This window comes from Salvelinus alpinus, chromosome 21 (assembly GCF_045679555.1).
Source record: "Salvelinus alpinus chromosome 21, SLU_Salpinus.1, whole genome shotgun sequence".
Lineage (NCBI taxonomy): Eukaryota > Metazoa > Chordata > Actinopteri > Salmoniformes > Salmonidae > Salvelinus > Salvelinus alpinus.
The window spans coordinates 26,825,838-26,853,794 of record NC_092106.1 but is presented as its reverse complement, the minus strand read 5'-3'; the positions used below and the strand labels follow the sequence as shown (position 1 = coordinate 26,853,794).

General features: G+C 41.4%; 1 protein-coding gene across 5 annotated transcripts; it reads left to right on the top strand.

Moving 5' to 3' along the window:
* The first annotated feature begins 9,107 nt into the window (after window positions 1-9,107).
* LOC139548147 (protein FAM118B-like) lies at window positions 9,108-27,938 on the top strand. Of its 5 annotated transcripts, XM_071357581.1 has the most exons (9): window positions 9,124-9,407; window positions 10,949-11,143; window positions 16,094-16,198; window positions 16,402-16,705; window positions 21,149-21,376; window positions 24,328-24,456; window positions 24,625-24,922; window positions 25,206-25,268; window positions 25,555-27,938. In XM_071357581.1, exons 3-9 carry the CDS (start codon window positions 16,101-16,103, stop codon window positions 25,566-25,568), a joined length of 1,134 nt encoding a protein of 377 aa, XP_071213682.1. In that variant the 5' UTR covers window positions 9,124-9,407; window positions 10,949-11,143; window positions 16,094-16,100; the 3' UTR covers window positions 25,569-27,938. The 5 variants fall into 5 exon arrangements, with proteins under 5 accessions (XP_071213685.1, XP_071213683.1, XP_071213682.1 ...); XM_071357584.1 differs by lacking the exon at window positions 10,949-11,143 and having other exon boundaries at window positions 9,108-9,167; window positions 16,453-16,705; XM_071357582.1 differs by lacking the exon at window positions 10,949-11,143 and having other exon boundaries at window positions 9,108-9,167; window positions 25,555-26,588.
* The last annotated feature ends 19 nt before the right edge of the window (window positions 27,939-27,957 follow it).

Sequence of the window (27,957 nt, the reverse complement as noted above, 5' to 3'; positions counted from 1 at the left end):
ACTGTCACCACTGATGAGTCCACGATTATCGAGAATTTCAATAAGCATTTTTCTACGGCTGGCCTTGCTTTCCACCTGGCTACCCCTACCCCGGTCAACAGCTCTGCACCCCCCACAGCAACTTGCCCAAGCCTCCCCCATTTCTCCTTCACCCAAATCCAGATAGCTGATGTTCTGAAAGAGCTGCAAAATCTGGACCCCTACAAATCAGCTGGGCTAGACAATCTGGACCCTCTCTTTTTAAAATGATCTGCTGCAATTGTTGCAACCCCTATTACTAGCCTGTTCAACCTCTTTTTCGTATCGTCTGAGATCCCCAAAGATTGGAAAGCTGCCGCAGTCATCCCCCTCTTCAAAGGGAGAGACACTCTAGACCCAAACTGTTACAGACCTATATCTATCCTACCCTGCCTTTCTAAGGTCTCCGAAAGCCAAGTTAACAAACATATCACCGACCATTTCGAATCCCACCGTACCTTCTCTGCTATGCAATCTGGTTTCCGAGCTGGTCATGGGTGCACCTCAGCCACGCTCAAGGTCCTAAACGATATCATAATCGCCATCCTCAAAAGACAATACTGTGCGGCCGTATTCATCAACCTGGCCAAGGCTTTCGACTCTGTCAATCACCACATTCTTATCGGCAGACTCAACAGTCTTGGATTCTGAAATGACTGCCTCGCCTGGTTCACCAACTACTTCTCAGATAGAGTTCAGTGTGTCAAATCGGAGGGTCTGTTGTCCGGACCTCTGGCAGTCTCTGGCGGTGCCACAGGGTTCAATTCTCAGGCCGACTATTTTCTCTGTATACATCAATGATGTCGCTCTTGCGGCTGGTGATTCTCTGATCCACCTCTACGCAGACGACACCATTCTGTATACTTCTGGCCCTTTGGACACTGTGTTAACTAACCTCCAGATGAGCTCTAATGCCATACAACTCTCCTTCCGTGGCCTCCAACTGCTCTTAAACGCTAGTAAAACTAAATGCATGCTTTCAGCTGATCGCTGCCCGCACCTGCCCGCCCACCTGGCATCACTACTCTGGACGGTTCTGACTTAGAATATGTGGACAACAACAAATACCTAGGTGTCTGGTTAGACTGTAAACTCTCCTTCCAGACTCATATTAAGCATATCCAATCCAAAATTAAATCTAGAATCGGCTTCCTATTTCACAACAAAGCATCCTTCACTCATGCTGCCAAACATACCCTCGTAAAACTGTATATCCTACCGTTCCTTGACTTCAGCCATGTCATTTACAAAATAGCCTCCAACACTCTACTCAGCAAATTGGATGTAGTCTATCACAGTGCCATCCGTTTCGTCACCAAAGCCCCATATACTACCCACCACTGCGACCTGTATGCTCTCGTTGGCTGGCCCTCGCTTCATATTCGTCGCCAAACTCACTGGCTCCATGTCATCTACAAGTCTTTGCTAGGTAAAGCCCCGCCTTATCTCAGCTCACTGGTCACCATAGCAGCACCCACCCATAGCACATGCTCCAGCAGGTATATTTCACTGGTCACCTCCAAAGCCAATTCCTCGTTTGGCCACCTTTCCTTCCAGTTCTCTGCTGCCAATGACTGGAACGAATTGCAAAAATCACTGAAGCTGGAGACTCATATCTCCCTCACTAACTTTAAGCATCAGCTATCAGAGCAGCTTACAGATTGTTGCACCTGTACATAGCCCATCTGTAAATAGCCGATCCAACTACCTCATCCCTATATTGTTATTTATTTTATTTATATATATTTTTTTTCTTCTACTTTGCACCTCAGTATCTCTACTTGCTCATTCCTTTTCTACACATCTATCACTCCAGTGTTTATTTGCAAAATTGTAATTATTTCGCCACTAGGGTGTATTTATTGCCTTACCTCCCTAATCTTACTTCATTTGTACACACTGTATATAGACTTTCTATTGTGTTATTGACTGTATGTTTGTTTATTCCATGTGTAACTCTGTGTGATTGTTTTTTGTCGCACTACACTGCTTTATCTTGGCCAGGTCGCAGTTGTAAATGAGAACTTGTTCTCAACTGGCTTACCTGGTTAAATAAAGGTGAAATACATAAAAAAAACATTTGAATGTTTTGAGAAAATTTTTAATATTAGAATGTTTTCTGTTTTGCTTTGGATTGAATCACTATGTACTATTCATAATGTTTTGGTCGTTGTAAGTAAAGGGATTGGAAGACACCTGCCCTGAATCTGGGTCTGAGAATCTGTCGCACTGGCATTTTGTATTTGATTACGTTTGATTATATAATATTTGATCTTATACGTAAGCACAGTGATACTTGTATGTCTCTTTTCTTTTTCATTGATGACCCAATGCACTTAGTCATCAGTTCTGGAATCAGAACGCTGTGGGATTATAGGGACAGTTGTTATTTTTAGCATTGCAATAAAGAGAAGAATGTAAATGTAAAGTGATTTTTCCCCAGCTCTATTCAGTGGTGCCAGATATATTGATTGTCTAATTCTGAGATACTGACCATCGTTACAACAAGTGTGTGACTATCCACTCCACTGCCCTCCTTATCCTCTATCATTTACCTTGAACTTTTATCAACTCTGAGGTCAAGATTGTGTTGGCTGTAGGCAGAGCTACTGTATATACAGATCTCTATATGTCTCTGGCTATATAGTCACAAACATGCTAGTCTTGCGTTACCATACTACCTAGTCTCATTAAATGATTGTTCTACTGTGTTAATTTTCTGACTTTTGGATAATACGATATGGTTTGCTTTTAGATTCAGTTTTCATAGTCTACAAGTACATATTAATAATATAATTCGGATCATCACACCCTAACTGTTTACTTTGGTCCTATTGGTCGAAACAAATTGAAGAGCAGTTATAGGTCTGCCTGATGTATGATGAATGATTATTTGGCCAACAGTGGTCTTCTCATTGCTCTGAACTTATTTTGCTTTTATTTTCCAGCTGTATGTTCTCCTCTTTGAAGTGTTAATCCATATCTCACAAAACTGCACCTGTAGACCTCCTTCTTATTCTCTACTTTTCCTGGGAGAGTTGCCTCCTGTGAACACTTCCATGGTGAGCAGTGCCCCTCCCAATTCTATGGAGCACCTGCAGAGCTAGAGCTAACAGCAGGGCTTGCAACAGCTTTTTATGTGTTCTGGGTTGGTTCTGCTTTCATATTTCCTCAAGCAGTACTAATGGAATTGACTGATTCAATGGAGATTTCTTTAGTATTTTTGTCCAGAATGCTGTTATGTTTTTACAGTAGTTGGACCTGTGTCTTGGCAACCTTTAGCCTACTCCTTGTGGATGCAATTCTCATAATTACCAGTAGATGGTGGACTCTCACCATTGTGTGTTGGCCACAAGTACACTATTACCACAGCTAGAACAATGAGACAGATATTTCACCGGATCTTTAAATATGAAGCATCCGGTTGATGATTTCTCTCACCACCAAGTATGGTGGCGAGAAAAAGCCCAGTGGCCGGCAGTGGGAGAAGATGGAGCGAGATAGATTTTGGCCGACATTCTGCAAATTTTCTCATCTATGAAACATTTGATCTCCATACAGTTTTCTGTTTCCAAAACTAGAATCTATAACAATCATAACTTAAGAGGAACTTAATGGTGTTCTACATCTCGATAAATTGCTTTGCAAGGACCCAGTATCACAAATGATGGCTTCTATTGATTGTGTAGCATACCCTGGGATATAATATACTGTATGTAATATACTGTAGCTCATTAGCTAGCCATGCTGCCTCATCATGCTAGTTGTGTTAGGGAAAGGGGGATACCTAGTCAGTTGTACGACTGAATGCCTTCAACTGAAATGTGTCTTCCACACAATTGTTGAATGTTGCGTTTACATTTTTGTTCAGTATAGTTGACCAGCATCCAGCAGATGATGCTAAATGTAGTTCAGGCGGTCTGCAAGATGTTCAGGAAGCAGAAGTAGGTGTCCTCAGGCTCACAAGCATCTAAAGTACTTCTTAAAACTTCAGTGTAGTGTATAAAGGATTAAGAGAACAAGGATTGAGAACACTATAAACTTTAAACTAAACTCTGTCCTATATACACAATGGCTGGGGGTCCCAGAGAAGAGGTTTAAAAACAACTGGTGTTGTAGATTCCCAGAAACTGTTGAGGCCTCTTCTGCTCCTGGAAAGGACAGAAGCTGTTCTTACAGAGCTCAATGTTAAGAGAAAGAGAGCACATTAACAGTCATATTTCCATAAAATGGAAAACATAAAGACCGTAATTACACAAAGAGAGAAATTACGTCAACCAGTCCTACTAAACACAACCCATAAGCAACATCTAAGCAGCATCTACAATCTGCTTCTCAGATATTAAACTGTAATGAATACTAATAGAAATTAGAACATACAAATGAAGTAAGACAAGCTTCACATAGAGATGTGCTTCTACAGACACAAATCACTTCATTAATATATTAAAATAAGGTTCTCAGTCAGTGTGTGTTCAAACACACCTCTGCTGTGAATTCAATAAATGTAAGATTAAACCTTACACACGTTTTCAATTATTCAGTAGGAAGATATGGTTGAGAAACATCAGTCGTAGGGACATCAGTCTGCAGAAGTCCTTCGAGGACCTGAAGAAAGGTGGATATCTGTGTCCGAGGAGCACTTGAATAATAAATTGCAGGAATCCACCCCCTCAATCTGCAATAGATGCACTGTAAGAACAGACACTCGATTGCACACACATTGATACAAAAATATCACCTTATTACAAAGTTAATCTCATTCAGATGTTACTTTTTTCAGAGAATACAGTTCCTGGAAAATAAGCTGTCAAACCACTTTTTTTGTTACAAAAGGAAAATGTATTGCCTCTGACAGGGTTAGTGCTATCCGGAATCCTTGGTATGTCTCTCCGTACCCTAATGCCGCGTTCAGAACAACTGGGAAATCCGAAATCTCCGACTTCCGACTTCACTGCTTTCAAAACCACTGCGAACTCAGGAAAAAATTAGCTTCGATCATAACCCTTATCTAACCCAACTTTATGCCGTGTTCAAAACAACTGGGATCTGGTATTTGGGAAATTTCCGACTTCAGTGAGTTCAAAACAACTGAGAAATCTGAAGAAAAAAAACGAGTTCCGACTGGGAAAACGATCATAAAACTCAGAATTCCAAGTCCGAAAATCTTTCTAGAGCTCCGACTTTCCGACCTGAAGATCACTGACGTCGTGATTCAATCTCGTTTTTTCCCCCGAGTTCCCAGTTATCTTGAAAGCACCATTAACCCTTATCTTAACCGTTTTAAACATCAACTTTATTGGGGTAAACGTTCCAAGGATTCCCTCTGACACCCACCTGGTCCTGCAGCACTTTTGACTTGCAGCTGCATGTTCATACTTGCAGGAACACCATGAGAAAAACAGGCAGTGACCCTGAGTATCCCTGTTTTTATGCATTACATAAATGGTATGCCTAATCATCATCACAAAGATCCATCATCAATGTACACAGATTGTTGTTTTTGTGCAACTGCTTCAATAATACTCTTGTGAATCAGGATTTCAAGCATGTACTTTTCAAGTGTCCTTTTAGGTCTGTCTCAGTCATACATATGAGTGTAGGGCATAGAGCTGGAGACACTAAGGTAAAGGCTAAAAGGCTATTGAAGTCAAAACATAAAATGATTCCCATCCATTTTCACAGCACAAGAGGGTTGATGATTTTGACTCCTCCCTGAAACCCAGTTGATAGTCATTCTGTTGGTGTTTATCATGCTGGTTACAGCCCCAGCCAGGTGTGCTCTCTCAGGATGACTGATAGGATAGACAGGCACCAGATAACCATGTTTTTACGCTCTGCCACAGGATTTCACCAACAACGTGAGAGAAACCTGGAGCCGAGACTACCATGCTGTTGGATAACACATTCACTAACACACACGTCTCCTCATTGGGAACAGTTGAAGCCCCTCTTGTCATCCTCATACACAGTAATACTAAACGTCCTATATGTACATCATACATTTTCTGTGCCCTTTCTCAGGCTGTGGCTATGAGCCTATGAGAGAGCTGAAACCTCTTCCATTAGAGGAAAATGCTTTTTGCTCTCTTATGGATCCTGTCCCAATGAATTACTCCAAGAATACTGTGCAAAATAGGTCAGTCTCCTAGTTTCAGAATGGTGCTAGTACAAAATCTCAGCAACATGCATGCCTCTGTCTCCAGGGTGGTGGTAGTAAACTTAGGTTTGCTTAATATAACAGATGCACACAATTGCAGGTCCGGGAAAAGTTTATGGTGGGCAACAAAACGTCTTATCAGTAGTGTGAGTAATTAGCATGGTCTCCCTCTCTAATTGACTACCAGTGACACAGAGTAACATATCTAAAATGTCATAAGCGCTCAGCAATCAATGCAACAGCATGAGGTCATAGATTATCATTAAGGTCTTTCACCTCAAGAGGAATGGAAGATGGAGAAAATAAATTAACTTCATCCATGCTAGTGTTATTTGATGAAGAGTCTATCCCTTCTCATATAAAGTTAGGATTCATGAGATACCCTGTAAGAGCTTTTGTGCACACCAGCCCTCACACCAGCCCCTTCAGTGTCATAAAAGTAAAAGATTTGGTCATGTGTCAAGTGTGTGCAGAAGGGAAGAGTATAGTATGCCGAATGAAGTGAAATGTTGCATTTACAGAGGTGAAAATGCGCCTGAATTCCTGGAGTGCCCTGTTAGGGTGAAGGAGAATGAGGTGGCAAGGGTAAGGAGCGTCCAGCGTGTCTTCTATCTGGAGGCGGTGTGAAGATTGGAAGGAACAATGGTAGTAGAACCACCACGACAACCAGTGAATGTTTCTGATCAACCGAGGGATAGTGAAATGCTATGAAGAAGAAGTCTAAGAAAATTGGAATCATTGTGAATGCAGCTGAACGTTTTTTGGGCCCTTCGTGATTTCACAGCCGAGGCCATGCAAGAAATCCTGTCGATGAATGTTCCACCATCACTGACCCCTGAGCCTGTGTAGGGATGTATTTTGGAGTGGACTGTGATTGAAGAAGTGGGATGGGTTTTGTTAGTTGACGTGTTTAAATTTGTATTTTGTATGATGTTTTCCTCCTTTGCCGCAATGTTTCTTTTGTTTCTTATTCAATACCCATCCAGCTGGTGGTGGTAATGCACCATTAACATTGGATGCCAACCTCCGTTTTAAGCCCATCTAAGAAGAAGAATAAGAAAAGAGCCAGTGGGGAGGGTGTTTGGAGATTGCGGAAGCAGAAGTGTTGTTTGAGGCTGAAAGCCCATCAAGTACAGTTAGTGAGAAAGATGAGTGGACAACAGTGAAGTCCAAGAATGGAACAAAAAGGGCTCAAATTGTTGTGGAAAATGAATGATGAATCATTGCTTGTTGGAGTACGTTTTTTGGATAAGGATGTTCATTTGGGAAACTCTTTTGAAGGGAAAAGTGGATGCAGTCAAGGTGACTACCTCATGAAGCTGGTTGAGAGAACGCCATGTGTGCAAAGCTGTCATCAAGGCAAAGGATGACTACTTTGAAGAATGTAAAATATAAAATATATTTTGATTTGTGTAAAAAAAATGTGGTTACTACATGATTCCATATGTGTTATTTCATAGTTTTGATGTCTTCACTATTATTCTACATCGTAAAAATTTTAAAAAAATAAAGAAAAACCCTTGAATGAGTAGGTGTGTCCAAACTTTTGACTGGTACTGTACATATATCTGTATCTGTTCTTTAGTTTTTTTAAACGGAGTCTCTTTCTACTCAAGTGCAGTTGAGAAATATAAACTACAGAGTCAGAGCATTTGTTCCAAGACCAATGCAGTGTGATTATTGTAAAGCTTTTTGACATTTTTCAAGTTTTTGCAGAAGGGAGAAGCCGAGATGTTCAAGTTGTGGAAAATATTGTATCATGTGTTTTAAAAGTGTTGAAAATGTGACCTTTTGCAATTGTGGTGGGAACCATGAAGCCACGTCTTTGGAATTCCTAACAAGGGTGGAAGAGAATGAGGTGGCCAAAGTCAGGGCTGTCCAGAGCATTTCATATGCAGCTGCTGTTAAAAGGGTTGATGGTTCGATTGGTGCTCCTGAAGAGTCCATGGTGGTGGATAGGCCTTCACTGAAGGCTGCAGGGGTTGCCGTTCAACAGCAGGACCCAGATATGTTAAAAGTTAAGAAGGTGGACTTTGCGGCCTTTATAGCTATGATGATTAATGGTACTGCCATTGTGGAGAGGAAGTCCAGGAAAATAGATATCATTGTGGCTGCGGCGGAATGGTTCCTGGGACTGAAAGACTTCTCGGCGGAGGAGTTGCATGGAGTATTATCACAAGCCGTACCACCCTCTCACGTCATAGAGCCTGAGAAGGGAAATATGGAGATTTGAAGGAAGGAGGAAGTGGGAGTTTTGGTTTTGTCAATATGTTTTTTATTGTTTTGTGTGGATTAAGTTAGTTTTCACAGTCACGTATGGGTTTTATTTTTACCTTGTTTTTTTCAACCCTATCCAGTTGGTGGCGGTAATACCATTTTTGTGTTGAAGTCTGCCATAAAACCCACAGAAGAATAAGTGGGATTTACAGTAGTAGCAAAGATTTTTACAACTAAACTAAGACAGACCGCAGCCTGTCGTTTCAAACGGGAATAAATTAGTCATAGTGGACAGTACAAACAATGAGACGAGCAGAGTCGAGCTAGATCCTAATTGGCGCGTTCATGATCATCTGCATATTTCAGTTAGGGAACGCCTAACTCTTTGAAGTGCGCGTGTGCAATAACTTAATTCACGTTTGTTCTCCTAAACAACGCAATTTTTTTCAAACTTCTGCAAAGGGTAAAGTAAAAAAAACTGTCCAATCTGTTCATAACATATTCTAGTTAGGGAACAGAAACTGTATTGAAATCAAACGTCTCATCGATGTGCAGAACGTCAGTCAAAATCCATCTCGTTCCATCTTCTCCCACTGCCGGCCAGTGTGCTTCCTCTCACTACCATGTTTGGCAATTAGTGGAACTGCCAACCAGAAGCTTCACATTTATACATCCGGTGAAATATCTGTCCCATTGTTCTATCTGTGGTAGTCGCGCACCAAGCACATCCCTTGTCCAACTCATCACGACACACACAGACCTCCAGCAGCATGTGAGTCGACAGGTTGTGTACACAGAGGAAGTCGACAGAAATGTTTATAGCTAAATAGATTTGCTAAGAATAATATCTAGCAGGCAAAGGCACTCAGACTACGCCATGTCAAGTACAACAATTGCAAATACCGGCTTTTAAAGCAGGATATGTCGGTAGACTGATTTTTAACTCGCAGTTGCATGCCAGCTAACTTAACGTTAACAAGACCAAAAAAAGCAACCTGTTGGAGTTATCAGGGTAAGTGTAAATACTTGTGTGAATTTAACAAGCCAGTGTGTTATATTTCACAGCAAGCTCAACTTTAACGTAATTCTAGCTAGCCTAATGTACATTGAACTTTTACCTGCTGGTTAGCTAACGTAACGTTAGCCAGTTCTTCCTGACAGCGCACTTCACTTACTTAGCTAGTAGCTAGCTAGCTATCTAACGTCAGTTGGCCAGTAACGATAAAGACAAAGAAGTATACAGTGTACTGTACAGTCAGCTAACTTTTGCTTATTGTTGTCCATTTTTTTTAATTCAAATTTTGCTTTCATAAATGTACACGTCAAAAAAACAAACATGTTTCCTTAGTTGAAGTTTGTCAGGAAAGGTCTCCAGACGGAGGATATGATCATTCTTATTTACCACCAAGACTATTATTGCAATAATGATACAATAAATAAGCCTCAAGCACGACTTTAGCTAGCTACCGAAGATTACGCTGAGACTCAGATGTATTACTATAAAATGCAGCTATACCAAACAAACACAGATTTCAAAGTTTAACAAACCATAGAACTCTATGCACAATTTGAGGACTACCTTTAATGCTGCAATATGTAACCTTTTGGGCGACCCGATTAAATTCACATAGAAATGTAAGTTATAGATCTATAACCAATTCACGTCGTGACGTTTTTCATTACGCCATACGTCATTTTCACAGAGTCTTGCCCGCCACTGATCAGACAAGTTTTACATGTTTTTATTTAACTAGGCAAATCAGTTAAAGAACAGATTCTTATTTACAATGGTGGCCTAACCTAGCAACACTGGGCCAATTGTGTGCCGCCCTATGGGACTCCCAATCACAGCCGGTTGTGATTCAGCCTGGAATGAAACCAGGGTCTGTAGTGACACCTCTAGCACTTAGACCGCTGCTCCACTGGAGAGCCCCAAAAGTGGTGTGTAATTAAACCAATATAGACCACAGCCCATTGTTTCAGGTGGGAACAAATTAGTCATAGTGGGCAGAACTAGCATGGAGGTGGGCAGAGCCAAGCATGAGCTAGCGACATCCTATTGGTGGGTCCAAGCATTTATTCGCACATTTCGGTTAGGGAACGCCTACTCTGAAGTGTGCGTGTGCAATAACTCCGTTTGCCTTTGCACCCCTTCTAAACAACGCCATTTTTAAAAACTGGCAAAGAATAACGTTTACAAAATGTAGTCCACTCTGTTTGTAACATATTTTAGTTTTGGGAACAGAAAATTGTATTGAGATCAAATGTTGAATCGATGAGAAAATTTGCAGAATGTCGGCCAAAATCTATCTCGTTCCATCTTCTTTTTCACTCACTACCATATTTGGCAGTGAGTGAAAAAGCTAAGCGGATGCTTTCGTGAAATATCTGTCCCATTGTTCTATCTGTGAGTGTAAAGTAAACTCACTCACTTTTGTACATCGCCTTGGTCCGTACAATTGACGTTATTTTAGCGCCCCAAAAACGTAATACTTCCAGATCAACTGTAATTTCAATACCATTTTAAAGCACAATTTCTCCCCTTTCCAACAGAATTCATGCCGAGACCTTCACGCTGCCCGTTTCTGCATAATTCAAGAAGGCAATGAGCTCCTTCGGGTCTTTTTAAAAATGGCGGGTGGGGAAGCGAAACTAATGCGTGATAGTGAGAAGGAGAGGAGATGTGTGAGAAAACGACTTTTTTTTCCACTCGATCTGTCCAACTTATCACCTTACCGCCTCTAAAATGTAAATAAAACACTATAAAGAGTTTATATAATGTGTCATTACATACCTATTGGAAGGTTTGTGTCGAATTTGAATTGGGTTTTTAGGGCAGTGCTAAAGTGATCTTCAGAAGTAAACAGTGGCTTTGAAAGTCATGATGCTTGCAGTGATGACGCAAAAAATGCCTAGGTATCCCCCCCTTACCCCGTCACTGTCCATTTCTTGTTTTTAAACGATGAGAGAAGTGCTACACCTGGTGGAGAGAGATTGTAAGGCAGAAATATTTGCTTTATGCGTGCTGTACGTTACAGCATGACACGTCACGATGTAACGGAGGGTCAGTTTTCTCTACTTTTCTCCAATGCTATAGAGCCATTACCATGTCGATCAACGCTTGAATAGAAACGTAGTTCACACCCCAGAATTTGATGTCAATACAGTAGCTACAGTCCCATTAGTTTTCTTTGTAGCCTCGTTTGAATGTCGCGGTGGCGCACATTTGTACGGAATGGGGTGAGTTTACGTTAGTGTTTGTAACACAATATTGAGAGCCTGTCTCTTCAGAGAGCATATTTATTTTGGGAGATATTACCTTTTCATTCAAGGATAAATATATTGTTTCAGGTGATAATAGAACATGTTTTGTTTAGTTACTTTTACCTCAACTAATGCAAGTCAAGCTAGCTTGCACTGCAGAGCAGCTAAAAGCTAGGCTAGGTTGAAGATACCGTTGTAGCTAGCAACCTCCACCTAACAATTATAATAAAAAACAAATGTCATTACCATCAAACTTAAATGGGAGGCAACAGTCATAATATAATTGGCTTAACAGCCAAAGTGTATTATCTAACATTACTGTTAAACTAGTACTTACTTATAGAAATGTGTAATTGTTTAGAATTTGCTAGCTATAAAGCCATCACCCGAAAACCACATTTTCATCTATTCAGTTTTTGTAACTTCCTGTTCTCCGACGGACTCTGGCTGGACTGAAGACCAGGCAAAGTAAAGTTTTCTTTTTTTTAAAGAAAATCTAAGTATCCACGGAACCTTCAACCGTAAGGGGGGCGTTGTGTTTTCACTCCACTGTGGACGTCTCCATTGAAATGCATGACATCCTTTGCAATGTAACAGAGTGCTTATGGGTAATGTGAAAAAGGGTTAAGAAGCAGTAGTAATCTGTTCTATGTGCGCTGTTTCTATGCTTCCTGTTCTGAAGTTTCGATTTTGCGTCTTTTACTTTTGGTTTTGTACACCAGCTTCAAACGGACGAAAATGAAATATTTTTGGTTCCTGAAAGTATATTTCACAGCGGTTTAAATGGGTCAGCGGTTTACATGGTACAATGATTCTCTACACTGTACTTGCTTGTTTTGTCACAAACTAAAATTATGTGAACTATTCGAATTTTAGCAACCAGGAAATGGCGGAGCGATTTCCACATAGTGTGTCTTTAACAATTTCCATTAAAAAAAAAACATTTACAGGAAGAACTGTGCAGATACAAAGTCTGGTCACAGAATAAAATTGAGGGAGATTTTACCATTCTGTTACCAAATGTTGCATCTGCAAAGTTTATACTGTGTAAATTGTTCAAAGTAGTCATGGTGCATAGAGTTGTGTGGTTTGTTAAAAATCGAAATCAATAGTTTTTTTGTTTGGCGTACATTTTAAAGTGAAAAACCAGAGTGGAATTGCCCATAGTTAGCTATCTCACAGTACTTGGTGATTTAAATCTTCTCTGGGTTATCCCCATGAATGTTCCATTGTGTAAGGCTAGTGTAAGGTGAATCTGATGCCCTGCCTTCGGTAGCAATGGGGACAGTGGGATACTGCCCTGTAAGGGTGCTGTTCTATGTATGATACAGTAAACCGAGATCATGACTCTCTGTGGTCCCTCCAGATTGCATTGCACTTAAGTTATTGCTTTGATTTGATGGCATTGTATGTACAGTTGAAGTCGGAAGTTTACATACGCTTAGGTTGGAGTCATTAAAACTCGTTTGTCAACCACTCCACAAATGTATTGTAACAAACTATCGCTTTGGCTAGTCGGTTAGGACATCTATTTTGTGCATGACACAAGTAATTTCTCCAACAATTGTTTCCAGACAGATTATTTCACTTATAATTCACTGTATCACAATTCCAGTGGGTCAGACGTTTACATACACTAAATTGACTGTGCCTTTAACTTCTCTAGGGTAGGGGGCAGCATTTGGAATTTTGGATGAAAAGCATGCCCAAATTCAACTGCCAGCTACTCATCCCCAGAAGATAAGATATGCATATTATTAGTAGATTTGGATAGAAAACACTCTGAAGTTTCTAAAACTGTTTGAATCATGTCTGTGAGTATAACAGAACTTATTTAGCACTCTCTTTTCAATGAGTTTTCATTGGGAAAACAGATTTCTAAGGGACCTGCTTGTAGTTCCTACCGCTTCCACTGGATGTCAACAGTCTTGAGAAATTGGTTGAGGTTATTCCTTTGTGTAATGAAGAAGTACGGCTATCTTGAACGAGAGTCACATGAAGTGTCCTGTTAGATAGAAGCGTGTGACCAGAAAGCTAGCTATAGTTGGTTTTAATCCTGTATTGAACACAGATCATCCCGTCTTCAATTTGATCGATTATTAACGTTAAAAAATACCTAAAGTTGTATTACAAAAGTAGTTTGACATTTTTTGGCAAAGTTTACAGGTAACCTTTGAGATATTTTGTAGTCACGTTTGAGCAAGTTGGAACCAGTGTTTTTCTGGATCAAACGCGCCAAATAAATTGACATTTTGGATATATATCGACAGAATTAATCGAACAAAAGGACCATTTGTGATGTTTATGGGACATGTTGGAGTGCCAACAACAGAAGCTCGTCAAAGGTAAGGCATGAATTATATTTTTATTTCTGCGTTTTGTGTCGCGCCTGCAGGGTTGAAATATGCTTATTTCTCTTTGTTTACTATTGTGCTATCCTCAGATAATAGCATCGTTTGCTTTCGCCGAAAAGCCTATTTGAATTCTGACATGTTTGCTGGATTCACAACCAGTGTAGCTTTAATTAGGTATCTATCATGTGTGATTTAATGAAAGTTAGATTTTTATAGTCATTTTCATAGTAATTAATTTGATTTTGGCGCACTGCATTTTCTCTGGCTTTTTGCCAAGTGAGACAGTAGCGTCCCGCCTAAACTCAGATTTGTGGATATAAATATGAACTTTACCGAACAAAACATACATGTATTGTGTAACATGAAGATCATCAAAGGTTAGTGATTCATTTTATCTCTTTCTGCTTTTTGTTACTCCTCTCTTTGGCTGAAAAAATGGCTGTCTTTTTCTGTGAGTGTGGCTCATACCTAACATAATCGTTTGGTGTGCTTTCGTCGTAAAACCTTTTTGAAATCGGATACTTTGGCTGGATTTACAACAAGTGTATCTTTAAAATGGTTTAAAATACTTGTATGTTTGAGGAATTTAAATTATGGGATTTCTGTTTTGAATTTGGCGCCCTGCAGTTTCACTGGCTGTTGACGAGGTGGGACGCTACCGTCCCACATACCCTAGAGAGGTTAAACAGTTTGAAAAATTCCAGAAAATGATGTCATAGCTTTAGAAGCTTCTGATAAGCTAATTGACATAATTTGAGTCAATTGGAGGTGTACCTGTGGATGTATTTCAAGGCCTACCTTCAAACACAGTGCCTCTTTGCTTGACATCATGGGAAAATCAAAATAAATCAGCCAAGATCTCAGAAAAGAAAATTGGAGACCTCCACAAGTCTGGTTCATCCATGAGAGCAATTTCCAAATGCCTGAAGGTACCACGTTCATCTGTACAAACAGTAGTACGCAAGTATAAACACAATGGGACCACGCAGTTGTCATACCGCTCAGGAAGGAGACGCAGTCTGTCTCCTAGAGATGAACGTACTTTGGTGCGAAAAGTGCAAATCAATCCCAGAACAACAGCAAAGGACCGTGTGAAGATGCTGGAGGAAACAGGTTTTTAAAAGTATTTATTTCCACAGTAAAACGAGTCCTATATCGACATAACCTGAAAGGCTGCTCAGCAAGGAAGAAGCCACTGCTCCAAAACCTCCATAAAAAAGCCAGACTACAGTTTGCAACTGCACATGGGGACAAAGATTGTACTTTTTGAAGAAATGTCCTCTGGTCTGATGAAACAGAAATAGAACTGTTTGGCCATAATGACCATCGTTATGTTTGGAGTGAAATGGGGAGGCTTGCCAGCCGAAGAACACCATCCCAACCGTGTAGCACGGGGGTGGCAGCATCATGTTGTGGGGGTGCTTTGCTGCAGGAGGGACTGGTGCACTTCACAAATAGATGGCTTCACAAGGAAGAAAAATTGTGGATATATTGAAGCAACATCTCAAAACATCAGTCAGGAAGTTAAAGCTTGGTCGCAAATGGGTCTTCCAAATGGACAATGATTCCAAGCATACTTCCAAAGTTGTGCCAAAATGGCTTAAGAACAACAAAGTCAAGGTATTAGAGTGGCCATCACAAAGCCCTGACCTCAATCCAATAGAAAATGTGTGGGCAGAACTGAAAAAGTGTGTGCGAGCAAGGAGTCCTACAGACCTGACAGGAGGAATGGGCCAAAATTCGCCCAACTTATTGTGGGAAGCTCGTGGAAGGCTACCCGAAACGTTCGACCCAAGTTTAACAATTTAAAGGCAATGCTACCAAATACTAATTGAGTGCATGTAAACTTCTGACCCACTGGGAATGTGATGAAAGAAATAAAAGCTGAAATAAATCACTCTACTATTTCTGACATTTCACATTCGTAAAATAAAGTGGTGATCCTAACTGACCTAAGACAGGGTATTTTTACTAGGATAAAATGTCAGGAATTGTGAAACTGAGTTTTAAATGTATTTGGCTAAGGTGTATGTAAACTTCCGACTTCAACTGTATATTCAATCTCATGGTTGTCTTACAGAAGCTGAATGGCCTCTGTGGTGGCCTCTGTTGTGACTGTGAAAACCGAGAAGCGACCAGCTCATGCTGATACTCAGGATGTTGACTCCAACACCAAAAAACCCAGGTATCAAAAACTGATATGAGTAGCCTACATTTAGTACTCAGTTCCTCTTTATATGCCAAGGCATTATCAATATAAGACTGGTCAGGAACTTTTTCTCTTAGTTTCTGTTTCTAAACCCATTCTTTACCTTTTCAGCCTAGGTTTGAGTTAAACAGCAGCCAAGTAAACTTGCCATGATTTGTTTAACCTTCATGTTGTCTAAGGATTTGGGAACCATCAATGGAACCATCACTCAATCTCTGCCTGCCCCAAAGGAAACTGCTGCCCAGCCTGAAGACCAAGCGGGCGCCCGAGCTGGTCCTAGTTATTGGTACAGGGGTGAGTTCAGCTGTGGCCCCTCAGGTCCCCGCGTTGCGCTCCTGGAAGGGTTTGATCCAGGCCTTGTTGGACGCGGCCAACGACTTTGACCTCCTCGAGGAAGAGGAGAGTAGGCGTTTTCAGAAGAGCCTGCAGGAGGACAAGAACCTAGTCCACGTGGCTCATGACCTCATCCAGAAGCTCTCTCCGGTAAGGCTTCCCCGCTCCTGTGCGCACACATACAGCCAGATGTGGACAGCACACTGCCAATACACTGTCTCCAGCTGGTTGAGACACACCAGTGACATTCATTGTAAACTTTCCTTTATTGGGATTTGTAATCATAGTGGGAATGACAGTGGCAAGGAGTCAGCATAGTTCAATGTTTTTATCTAAATTCTAAAACGTTTGATTCAGGTTTTTCAACCTGTGTTCTGTGTAAAAGGTGATGCCCTAACCTTAAGTACAGCACTGATGAATTACTACAACACGTCATCATTAAATTCCTTGTTTTCAAAGCCACACAAGTTGGCTCAACCAGTTCTGGCACTCAGGTTATTAAGGACTTTTAAGGCCTGTTATTTGATTCGCTAGATGAAGAAATCCCCCCAGTGAATAACCTCCCATTGATTTCTCTCAATAAGTCAACGAATCAGTGGACCGAGACTAAATGACGGAGAAATTCAAGGGGAAACATTTTGGGATTTCCGTACCGGCCCGTATCCCCTTCATACCAGGTCAGCTCAAACCATAACCGGTTGATGAGGCCTTAATACCATCTGCCTTCAGTGTTAGTCATGTCTCATCACTCCTTTCAAATTGCTTAAACATGCTTTGTTTCAGCAGCCCGCCTGTTGTCACAAAAGGAACCAACTGCCCAGTGTGGGTTTATCCATCGCTTTTATTCCAGGTTCACGATCATGCAGATCAGGTGATTACACAGCCATGGACCCTGTGGCAAATATTTTTCTGTTCTTAGCAGGCGGTGGTGCGCATCTTATCAGAACGGGGCACGCAATTGTAGCGGAACATAAAACAATTGAATATCGAATTATAGATGTATGGCGCTTGCGATATGAAGTAGCCTGAATCTTAAATTCTTTAGAACCTAGTATTAGAGGTCGACCGATTATGATTTTTCAACGACGATACTGATTATTGGGGGACCAAAAAAAGCCGATACCGATTAATCGGCCGATTTTTATATATTTGTAATAATGACAATTACAACAATACTGAATGAACACTTATTTTAACTTAATATAATACATCAATAAAATCAATTTAGTCTCAAATAAATAATGAAATATGTTCAATTTGGTTTAAATAATGCAAAAACAAAGTGTTGGAGAAGAAAGTAAAAGTGCAATATGTGCCATGTAAAAAAGCTAACGTTTAAGTTCCTTGCTCAGAACATATGAAAGCTGGTGGTTCCTTTTAACATGAGTCTTCAATATTCCCAGGTAAGAAGTTTTAGGTTGTAGTTATTATAGGACTATTTCTCTCTATACGATTTGTATTTCATATACCTTTGACTATTGGATGTCCTAATAGGTACTTTAGTATTGCCAGCCTCATCTCGGGAGTTGATAGGCTTGAAGTTATAAACAGCGCAATGCTTGAAGCACAGCGAAGAGCTGCAGGCAAATGTAGGAAAGTGCTGTTTGAATGAATGCTTACGAGCCTGCTGCTTACCACCGCTTAGTCAGACTGCTCTATCAAATCATAGACTTAATTATAATATAATAACACAGAAATACGAGCCTTGGGTCATTAATATGGTCAAATCCGGAAACGATCATTTCGAAAACAAAACGTTTATTCTTTCAGTGAAATACGGAACCGTTCCGTATTTTATCTAACGGGTGGCATCTCTAAGTCTAAATATTGAAGGTTGTGCAATGTAACAGCAATGTTATGTCATAATTATGTACATTTCTGGCAAATTAATTACGGTCTTTGTTAGGAAGAAATGGTCTTCACACAGTTCGCAACGAGCCAGGCGGCCCAAACTGCTGCATATACCCTGACTCTGCTTGCACAGAACGCAAGAGAAGTGACACAATTTCCCTAGTTAACTTCTTATGGCTGCAATCCCGTTAACAGGATGATATGACAACAGCCAGTGAAAGTGCATTGCGCCAAATTCAAAACAACAGAAATCTCATAATTAAAATTCCTTAAACATACATGTGTCTTATACCATTTTAAAGGTAATCTTGTTGTTAATCCCACCAAAGTGTCCGATTTCAAATATGCTTTTCAGCGAAAGCACCACAAACGATTATGTTAGGTCACAAGCGCGTTCACTAAAACGTGACGAAATGTCCAAAAGTTCCGTAACAGTCAGTATAAACATGTCAAACGATGTATTGAATCAATCTTTAGAATGTTGTTAACATAAATCTTGAATAACGTTCCAACCGGAGAATTACATTGACTTCAGATGAGCGATGGAACGGAGCTCCCTCTTATGTGAACGCGCATGGTGAAAGCATGGTCAGGTCATGGCAGTGGTGACTAATTATTCTCTCATTCGGCCCCCCTTCACAGTAGAGTCATCAGACAAAGTTCTACAGACTGTTGACATCTAGTGGAAGCCGTAGGAAGTGCAAACCCATTCATATCTCGCTGTAATTTCAATGGGATCTTGGTTGAAAATCCACCAGCCTCAGAATTTCCACTTCCTGTTTGGATATTTTCTCAGGTTTTTGCCTGCCATATGAGTTCTGTATACTCAGACATAATTCAAACAGTTTTAGAAACTTCAGTGTTTTCTATCCAATACTAATAATAATATGCATATATTAGCAACTATGACTGAGGAGCAGGCCGTTTACTCTGGGCACCTCTGTGCACCTTTCATCCAAGCTACTCAATACTGCCGCTGCAGCCATAAGAAGTTAAAAGAAATTCATGTTAACAGGCAATATTAACTAAATTTGCAGGTTTAAAAATACTTGTGTATTGATTTTAAGAAAGGCATTGATGTTTATGGTTAGTTACACATTGGTGCAATGACAGCTTTTTTTGCGAATGCGATTGTTAAATCACCCGTTTGGCGAAGTAGGCTGTGATTCAATGATAAATTAGCAGGCACCGCGTCGATTGTATGCAACGCAGGACAAGCTAGATAAACTAGTAATATCATTAACCTTGTGTAGTTAACTAGTGATTATGTTAAGATTGATTGTTTTTTATAAGATAAGTTTAATGCTAGCTAGGACCTTACCTTGGCTCCTTGCTGCACTCGCATAACAGGTAGTCAGCCTGCCACGCAGTCTTCTCGTGGAGTGCAATGTAATCGGCCATAATCGGTGTCCAAAAATGCTGATTACCGATTGTTTTGAAAACTTGAAATAGTCCCTATTTAATCGCCCATTCCGATTAATCGGTCGACCTCTACCTAGTATGCTGAAAGTGTAAAGAGAAAGAAACGCATTGAAAAGAGGACTCATGTAGCTTGAGGACTGTCGTAGAGTGTAGAAGGAGAAATTTGTCATGGCTTCACCTTGTTTAGTCTTTTAGTCACATTGTTGCCCACCATGCACAGACGTCAATTCAACGTCTATTCCATGTTGGATCAACGTACTTTCATTCAACCAGTGTGTGCCCACTGGGTGCTTGTTCACAGAACAGCTGAAGAGAACCGAGGCTTCTGCGAGAAGGGAGTGTCCCTCATCTCAAGAAGGGATCAAATACTGGGTGGGACACAGCAGTTTAACCCAATGGTATTGGTGCTATAACGAGAGCAATCTAAACAATGTAAATAACTGTGGATTAGTGCTGTGTTTTGGCCCGTAATGTCAGTTAATGAGTCTAATTTGAAGGTTAGAATCAGCATGTTTGTGACCTAAATCCTTTCATGCTGTCGTTGAATGACCTAGGCAAAATACTAAGGACAATTATTATAACTTTCCCTGTTTAGGACCAGGTTAGTTGAAAACAACTCAACTTTAGTGTCTCATCCTAGGCTATATCAATCTCAGGATCAGAGCATGGTACTACTTTACCTTATTTAGTCATTATGTAAGTCCTCAAACAAAAGGAGAATGCATTCGGTGCAGAAGTCAACAGCAGGGTGAGTGGGTAGCTAGATGCCTGCTCTTGGTGATAATGACTTCCTTCCTGTGAAAAGGGATCCTGTTAGTTAATTAGCCCACTAGATCTCTAATCTCTGGACAGTCCAGCAGTCGGCCAGGCAGCTCGCTTGTGCTGTGTGCGCTAAGCTCGCTTGTGCTGTGTGCGCTATTCATAGCGGGCCAGCCCTTCTCCTTTGTTTTCCTACAGCCACTGCCAGGTAGAGTGTGCGTTCGGCGTAGCTCTGAGTAATGAGATTTATCCATTACAGACGGCCATAATCGCATGGCTACTCAAACAGCCTGCCCTCTAACTCTCTGCTCCATAGCAATTAGACTCACCGTGTACAGCAACTGTTTACATGCCCCTGCTACTGATGGAAAAACATTTTCACCTTTCATTTACATGACTATAACAACCAGTCATAAATACTTTATTGTACCTTTTTTAAAAACCTGAAAATGCTTTTCTAAATGGTCTCCCTCCTAGTAGTTAAGTACCAGCGGTATAATCTGTATAATCAATACACACCCACTAACCTCTATTAATTGTGCTCCTGCCATATCATTGCAGAGAACAGGCAATGTGCGGTCAACCTTCTTCAAGGACTGCCTGTACGAGGTGTTTGACGATCTGGAGTGTAAGATGGAGAACGCGGGGAAGCATCTTCTCCGCTCCGTACTGCAGTTGATGGAGAGTGGAGCGCTGGTTCTCACCACCAACTTTGACAACCTGCTGGAGATCTACGCAGCCCACCAGGGATCGAAGCTGGAGTCTCTGGACCTAACCGATGAGAAGAAGGTAAAAACGGATCCTTTTCCTTTTGGAAAGATCGCTATAGTCATGGCCTTGTGTGCTCTTTAGGGACAAATTCTAAATTGTGTGTACATAATTTTCACTGCAATAACACATCATGGATGGATGTCAATTGGGGATTTACCAGAAAATACACTATATGGCTAAAAGTATGCTCGTCGAACATCTCATTCCAAAATCATTGGAGGGGCCCCCCTTTGCTGCTATAACAGCCTCCACTCTTCTGAGAAGGCTTTCCACTAGATGTTGGAACATTGCTGCGGAGACTTGCTTCCATTCAGCCACGAGCATTAGTGAGGGTTGGCCGATTAGGCCTGGCTCGCAGTTGGCGTTCCAATTCATCCCAAAGGTGTTCAATGGGGTTGAGTTCAGGGCTCTGTGCAGGCCAGTCAAGTTCTTCCACACCGACCTCACTTTATGGACAGGGGCATTGTCATGCTGAAACAGGAAAGGGCCTTCCCCAAACTGTTGCCACAAAGTTGGAAGCACAGAATCGTCTAGACTGTCTGATTGCCAGATGGTGAAGCGTGATTCATCCCTCCACTGCTCCAGAGTCCAATGTCGGCTAGCTTTACAACACTCCACCCAATGCTTGCCATTGTGCATGGTGATCTTAGGCTTGTGTGCGGCTGCACGGCCAAGGAAACCCATGTCATGAAGCTCCTGACTAACAGTTCTTGTGCTCACATTGCTTCCAGAGGCAGTTTTGAACTCAGTAGTGAATGTTGCAACCGAGGAAAGACGATTTTTACGTGCTTCAGCACTCTGCGGTCCCGTTCTGTGAGCTTGTGTGGCTTACCACTTAGCGGCTGAGCCGTTGTTGCTCCTAGACGTTTCCACTTCACAATAACAGCACTTACAGTTGACAGGGCAGCTCTAACATGGCAGAAATTTTAAGAACTGACTTGTTGGAATTGTGGCATCCTATGACAGTGCCACATTGAAATTCACTAAGCTCTTCAGTACGGGCCATTCTACTGCCAATGTTTGTCTATGGAGATTGCATGGCTGTGTGCTCGATTTTATGCACCTGTCAGCAGCGGGTGTGGCTGAAATAGTCAATCCACTAATTTGAAGGGGTGTCCACCTAGTTTTGGTCATGTAGTGTATTATTTATGCAATGCAGGTCTAGGCTCTGTTGCAGAAGCCACACTAGCATACCACTTTGCTATGAAGCAGTTGGGTGTGAACATTTCAATTAAATTGGGATTATCGTTTTGAAAAAAATCCCTAACTGAAAAAAAAATCCCCACAAAATTAAAATCACAGTGGAGTTATCACAAAACTACCACTAACAGGTCCCAATCATCATCATCAGAGAGTGAGACAGGGACATGACAACCGTGAAGTCCTGTATGGCAATACTTAGAGAAGTTAAATGAGAAGGTGGTGAAATGCATAGTTTGTGAGGTGGAATTGAGCTGCAGTACAAGTACAATGCTTAACCATTTGAACCGTTGCTGACAGTAGCGCAGGCCCCCAACAGACATTAGACAGGCTCTTCACACCAAAGAAGTGTGATAAGGGACAGTGAGAAAATTATAGCGCTGATTACAGAAATGATTGCAGTTGATATGCAGCCATTGTCAATGCTAGAGGATGTCTGCTTCAATGCCCTGATGGCATAGCTTCAATGCCCTGATGGCATAGCTTCAATGCCCTGATGGCATAGCTTCAATGCCCTGATGGCATAGCTTCAATGCCCTGATGGCATAGCTTCAATGCCCTGATGGCATTGCTTCAATGCTCTGATGGCATATCTAGAACCAGACTACAAGATGCCATGTCGAAAAACCGTGACGGCCTGGATGGAGAAATTGTACAATGATTGTTCTGCAAGTACAAAGTATGAGCTCTAAGACACCCCATAAGTGGCATTAACAACATTGTTGAACATCTATGAACACGCTGTCATACATCACTGCAATGAGCCATCACATTGATCAGAAGTGGGACATGAAGTCCCATGTGCTGACCACTGAGAACATGGAGGAGAGGCACACAGCAGAGAACCTAAAAACGTCATTAACTACCATTTGTTGCTGAGTGGGTTGGGGACAGCAGTAAGATGAGCGCTGTATGGTAGCCGGAACTGCGTTGAACCAGATCTGCGTTGTAATTCACGTAATTTAATGATTTTTATTCGGAATGTTTAAAGGATAAAGACAATTGCAGTTTAAACGTTAAATGTTTTAAAATTGTCATCTATTTAATAAGCAATATATTGGGCATGTATTCGAAGTGGTATGCAAGTGTGGGCATTGGAACATAGGCTTTGGCCCCCTGTGACTTTCAGATGCCATCAGAGGAAGTAGTTGATGAAAGACTGAGGGCATGACAGTTTAACTATACTACTGTCACAGGTTTAGGCTCACAACACAGGGAATGCTCTTGCACATAAAACATTAAGGCTTATTAAAGGTGAATTCAAGGGAAAACGTTTGATTCAAAGACCAATATATGTCTTCTAATAGTGTTGCCCTTCTAATATGGTGTCCTTAAACCAGAGAAAGTGGTCAATGCATTGACCTGTGAAGGTCTTTTGTCTCTGACAGAAGTAGGATGTAGTTAGTATATGGCAAGGTCAAAGTTTCAAACTTCCAACTGTTGTCAACATTTATGGATTAATCAATATTGGTCTTTGATCAGAAATAGGAACTAACATGACAGAGATTTTTCCTTAAGCAGAACTTATAAACGCTCTTACCTTAGCAGGAACCCAACATGGATTGTTATTTATGTAGACTCGTTGAAAATAATTGAGTCTTCTTAAATGATTCACATGTATTAAGCCTGCGATATTGACCTTCAGGTGTGGTATTTATGCCCTGTCTCCATCAGGACTAATATCCCTGTCTGACATTAGCGGTGTCACTCCCTACCCAGTGAGAACAGGATTTGGTGTGACAGACTGTGAAATGTTTGTGTCCGTACAGGTCCTGGAGTGGGCTCAGGGGAAGAGAAGTTTGAGTGTTTTGCACATTCACGGTGTTTACACGAATCCCAGCGGTATTGTACTGCACCCTGCTGGCTACCAGAATGTACTGAGGAACACGGAGGTCATGGTGAGTGAGACAGGCAGCCTTTCTAAATTATACCCTGTAAATGTTTCAGCGTTTAGCAGTTGCCGTTTTACTTTTTTCAACCAATTTAAGACCCCTCGTGTTGTTAAATTGTAGTGAAGTTAATTATGTCAGTGTCATAATGCGAACTGAACTCCTTTGGTTTGACAGAGGGAGATCCAGAAACTGTATGAGACCAAGTCGTTTGTGTTCCTGGGCTGCGGGCGCACGGTGGACGACACCACCTTCCAGGCTCTGTTCCTGGAGGCGGTCAAACACAAGTCGGACCTGGAGCACTTCATGCTGGTGCGGCGTGAGGACGTGGGAGAGTTCAAGAAGCTGCGGGACAACATGCTAGACAAGGGCATCAAGGTCATCTCTTACGGCAATGAGTATTCCGACCTGCCTGAGTACTTTGAACGGCTGGCCAACGAGATCTGCAACCGCGACGCTGTCACTAACGGCTGGGGTAAAGAAGCCAGTTTCAGTGAAATCACTCACTCACTGTATGTTTAGTAATCATACTGTATCCATTTCCTACAATGGATCACTTACTAGTTGGTGGTATGTTACTGAAGTGTAAATCGTAAAACAATTATCTACTTAGGGCTTGGATCTTATCTTACGGTGATGCTACTGAGGAATTCTATTTTAGTGAGCCGAGTTGCACATTAGCCTGTTTAAACATGAGTAGCTACTTTGTTTGCTCTCGCTATTATTTGTTAATCTGTTGATTTCATTGATTTTCATAGGATCTCCCTCCCAAGAAGAACAGGAAACCCAGAATGGCTTTCATTCACAGAAAAGCCTCCAAGGTTAGGATTGTGTGCTTCTCTTTGTCAGTGCTCGCATGCAAGAGGCATTTCCCAAAATCCACTTTTCATTTCATCCTGTTAGAATATACCTGTTTATAAAGCTTATATCCAGGCTTTTAGAATATACCTGTTTATTAAGCTTATATCCAGGCATTTCATAAGTGAAAACCTCCTTGGAATTCATACCCCTTTACACACAACTGGCTTACCTGTAATGCATGGCAGTCTGGTAATATACAGCTGTTGGTCCTCATATTTTATTTGTTTTCCCTCTCTTTCTGCCCAGACTATCCTTCTTGACAGGCACAAAACAGACAGGAGTATCAGTCATTTTCATCCACAGTTCCTTCAGTCCACTTCTACTCAGGTTTCATTAGATCTACTACTACTCCGCCAGGCAAATATGGGCCAGAAGAGACCCATGTTACTACTCTAGTCACCCGCTTATTGTTTTTATTTTCACCTTTACCGGTTGTCATGACAAAAGGAAAGACCCAGCCAAGGAGCTAACAGGAAAGTAAACTGTTAAAGCAGCTGGCAACCCAATCTAAGTGTTTCCCTACACCCTAACATCTGGAATAGGATGTTGGAAAGGGAAATGGAAGACTGATGGATGTGTGAAGTAGGGATGCCGTAAGGACAGGTCCCTGACCTGGATTCTCGCTCAACATAATTTGGAAATGAATCCTGTCCTGAATGAATGGCTGCAGAGTCCTGAGGACCTAGATATGCTAAAGACTCCCTGAATTTGAAGAGAAGCAGGCGTGGCAAAAATGTAGCACAACATATCCACATCAGAGGAGGCTGGTGGAATGCGCTATAGGAGGATGGCTCATTGTAATGGCTTGAATGGAACTGGGTCAAACGTGGTTGTCATATGTTTGATACCGTTCCATTTATTCCAGACATTAATGAGCCTGTCCTATAGCTCTTCCCATCCTCCCCTGTTTAGGATCAACTATGCGGTCCTCTTATGAAACTGTCAAGTCTCAAAGCATACAGCATCAATATGTGTTAACTATGTAGTCTCTGAAAATAATGCATGACATGCTAACTTGAAAGCAGCTAGTTCAATCTGTGAAGCAGTTAAGGATGGTAACATGTTGAAAGGTTTTTGAGAATCTTGTCTGCAGGTTCAGCAGAGTGACATCCATTGAGTTAGATGAGGCATCTTTAAAGTAACAATCACTTGGCCACTCGTGCTGAAAAAAAATAGTATACTGTCCTTTATAAGGCTTTTGGATTTTTAATACTGCATGTTTTGTGAAATCTGTAGGTATTTGTGCTATAAAAAAATAAAACCTTTGGTATCATACAGTGCATTCGGAAAGTATTCAGACCCTTGACTCTTTCCACATTTTGTTACAGCCTTATTCTACAATGGATTAAATATTATTTCTACACACAATACCCAATGACAAAGCAAAAACAGGGTGACAATTTTGCAAAAGTAAAAATAAACTTACATAGGTATTCAGACCCTTTACTCAGTGCTTTGTTAAAGCACCTTTGGCAGCGATTACAGCCTTGAGTCTTCTTGGGTATGACTCTACAAACTTGGCATATCTGTATTTCGGGAGTGTCTCCCATTCTTCTCTGCAGATCCTCAAGCTCTGTCAGGTTGGATGGGGAGTGTCGCTGCACAGCTATTTTCTGGTCTCCAGAGATGTTCGATCAGGTTTGGGCTGGGCCACTTAGAGACTTGTCCCGAAGGCACTCCAACATTGTCTTGGTGTCATTGGCCTGTTGGAAGGTGAACCTTCGCCCCAGTCTGAGGTCCTGAGCGCTCTGGGGCATGTTTTCATCAAGGATCTCTCTGTACTCTCCTCTGTTCATCTTTCCCTCTATCCTGACTAGTCTCCCAGTTCCTAAAGCTGACAAACATCCCCACAGCATGATGCTGCCCCCACACTTCACCGTAGGGATGGTGCCAGGTTTCCCCTAGACGTGATAGCTTTGCATTCAGGCCAAAGAGTTCAATCTTGGTTTCATCAGACCAGAAAATCTTGTTTCTCATGGTCAGAGTCCTTCAGGCTGTCATGTGCCTTTACTGAAGAGTGGTTTCTGTCTGGCAACTACCATAAAGGCCTGATTGGTGGAGTGCTTCTGGAAGGTTCTCCCATCTCCACAGAGGAACTCTGCAGCTCTGACCATTGAGTTCTTGGTCACCTCCCTGACCAAGGCCCTTCTCCCCCGATTGGTCAGTTTGGCTGGGCGGCTGCTCTAGGAAGAGTCTTGGGTGGTTCCAAACTTCTTCCATTTAAGAATGGAGACTGTTTTCTTGGGGACCTTCAATGCTGCAATCCTGTCTGAGCTCTACGGACAATTCCTTTGACCTCATGGCTTGGTTTTTGCTCTGACATACTGTCAACTAGGACCTTATAGACAGGTGTGTGCCTTTCCAAATCATGTCCCATAAATTGAATTTACCACAGGTGGGCTTCAAGTTGTAGAAACAGCTCAAGGATCAGGATGCATCAATTGTCTCATAGTAAAGGGTATGAATAGTTATTCACACAAGGTCTGTTCATCTTTAAATTAGAACATTTCTAAACCTGTTTTTGGGTGTAGATTGAGGGAATTAAATCAATTTTAGAATAGGGCTGTAAAATAAAATGTGGAAAAGGTCTGAATACTTCGCGAATGCACTGTACACCAGTTGCCACCCGACTCTTCCTGTTGCAATACT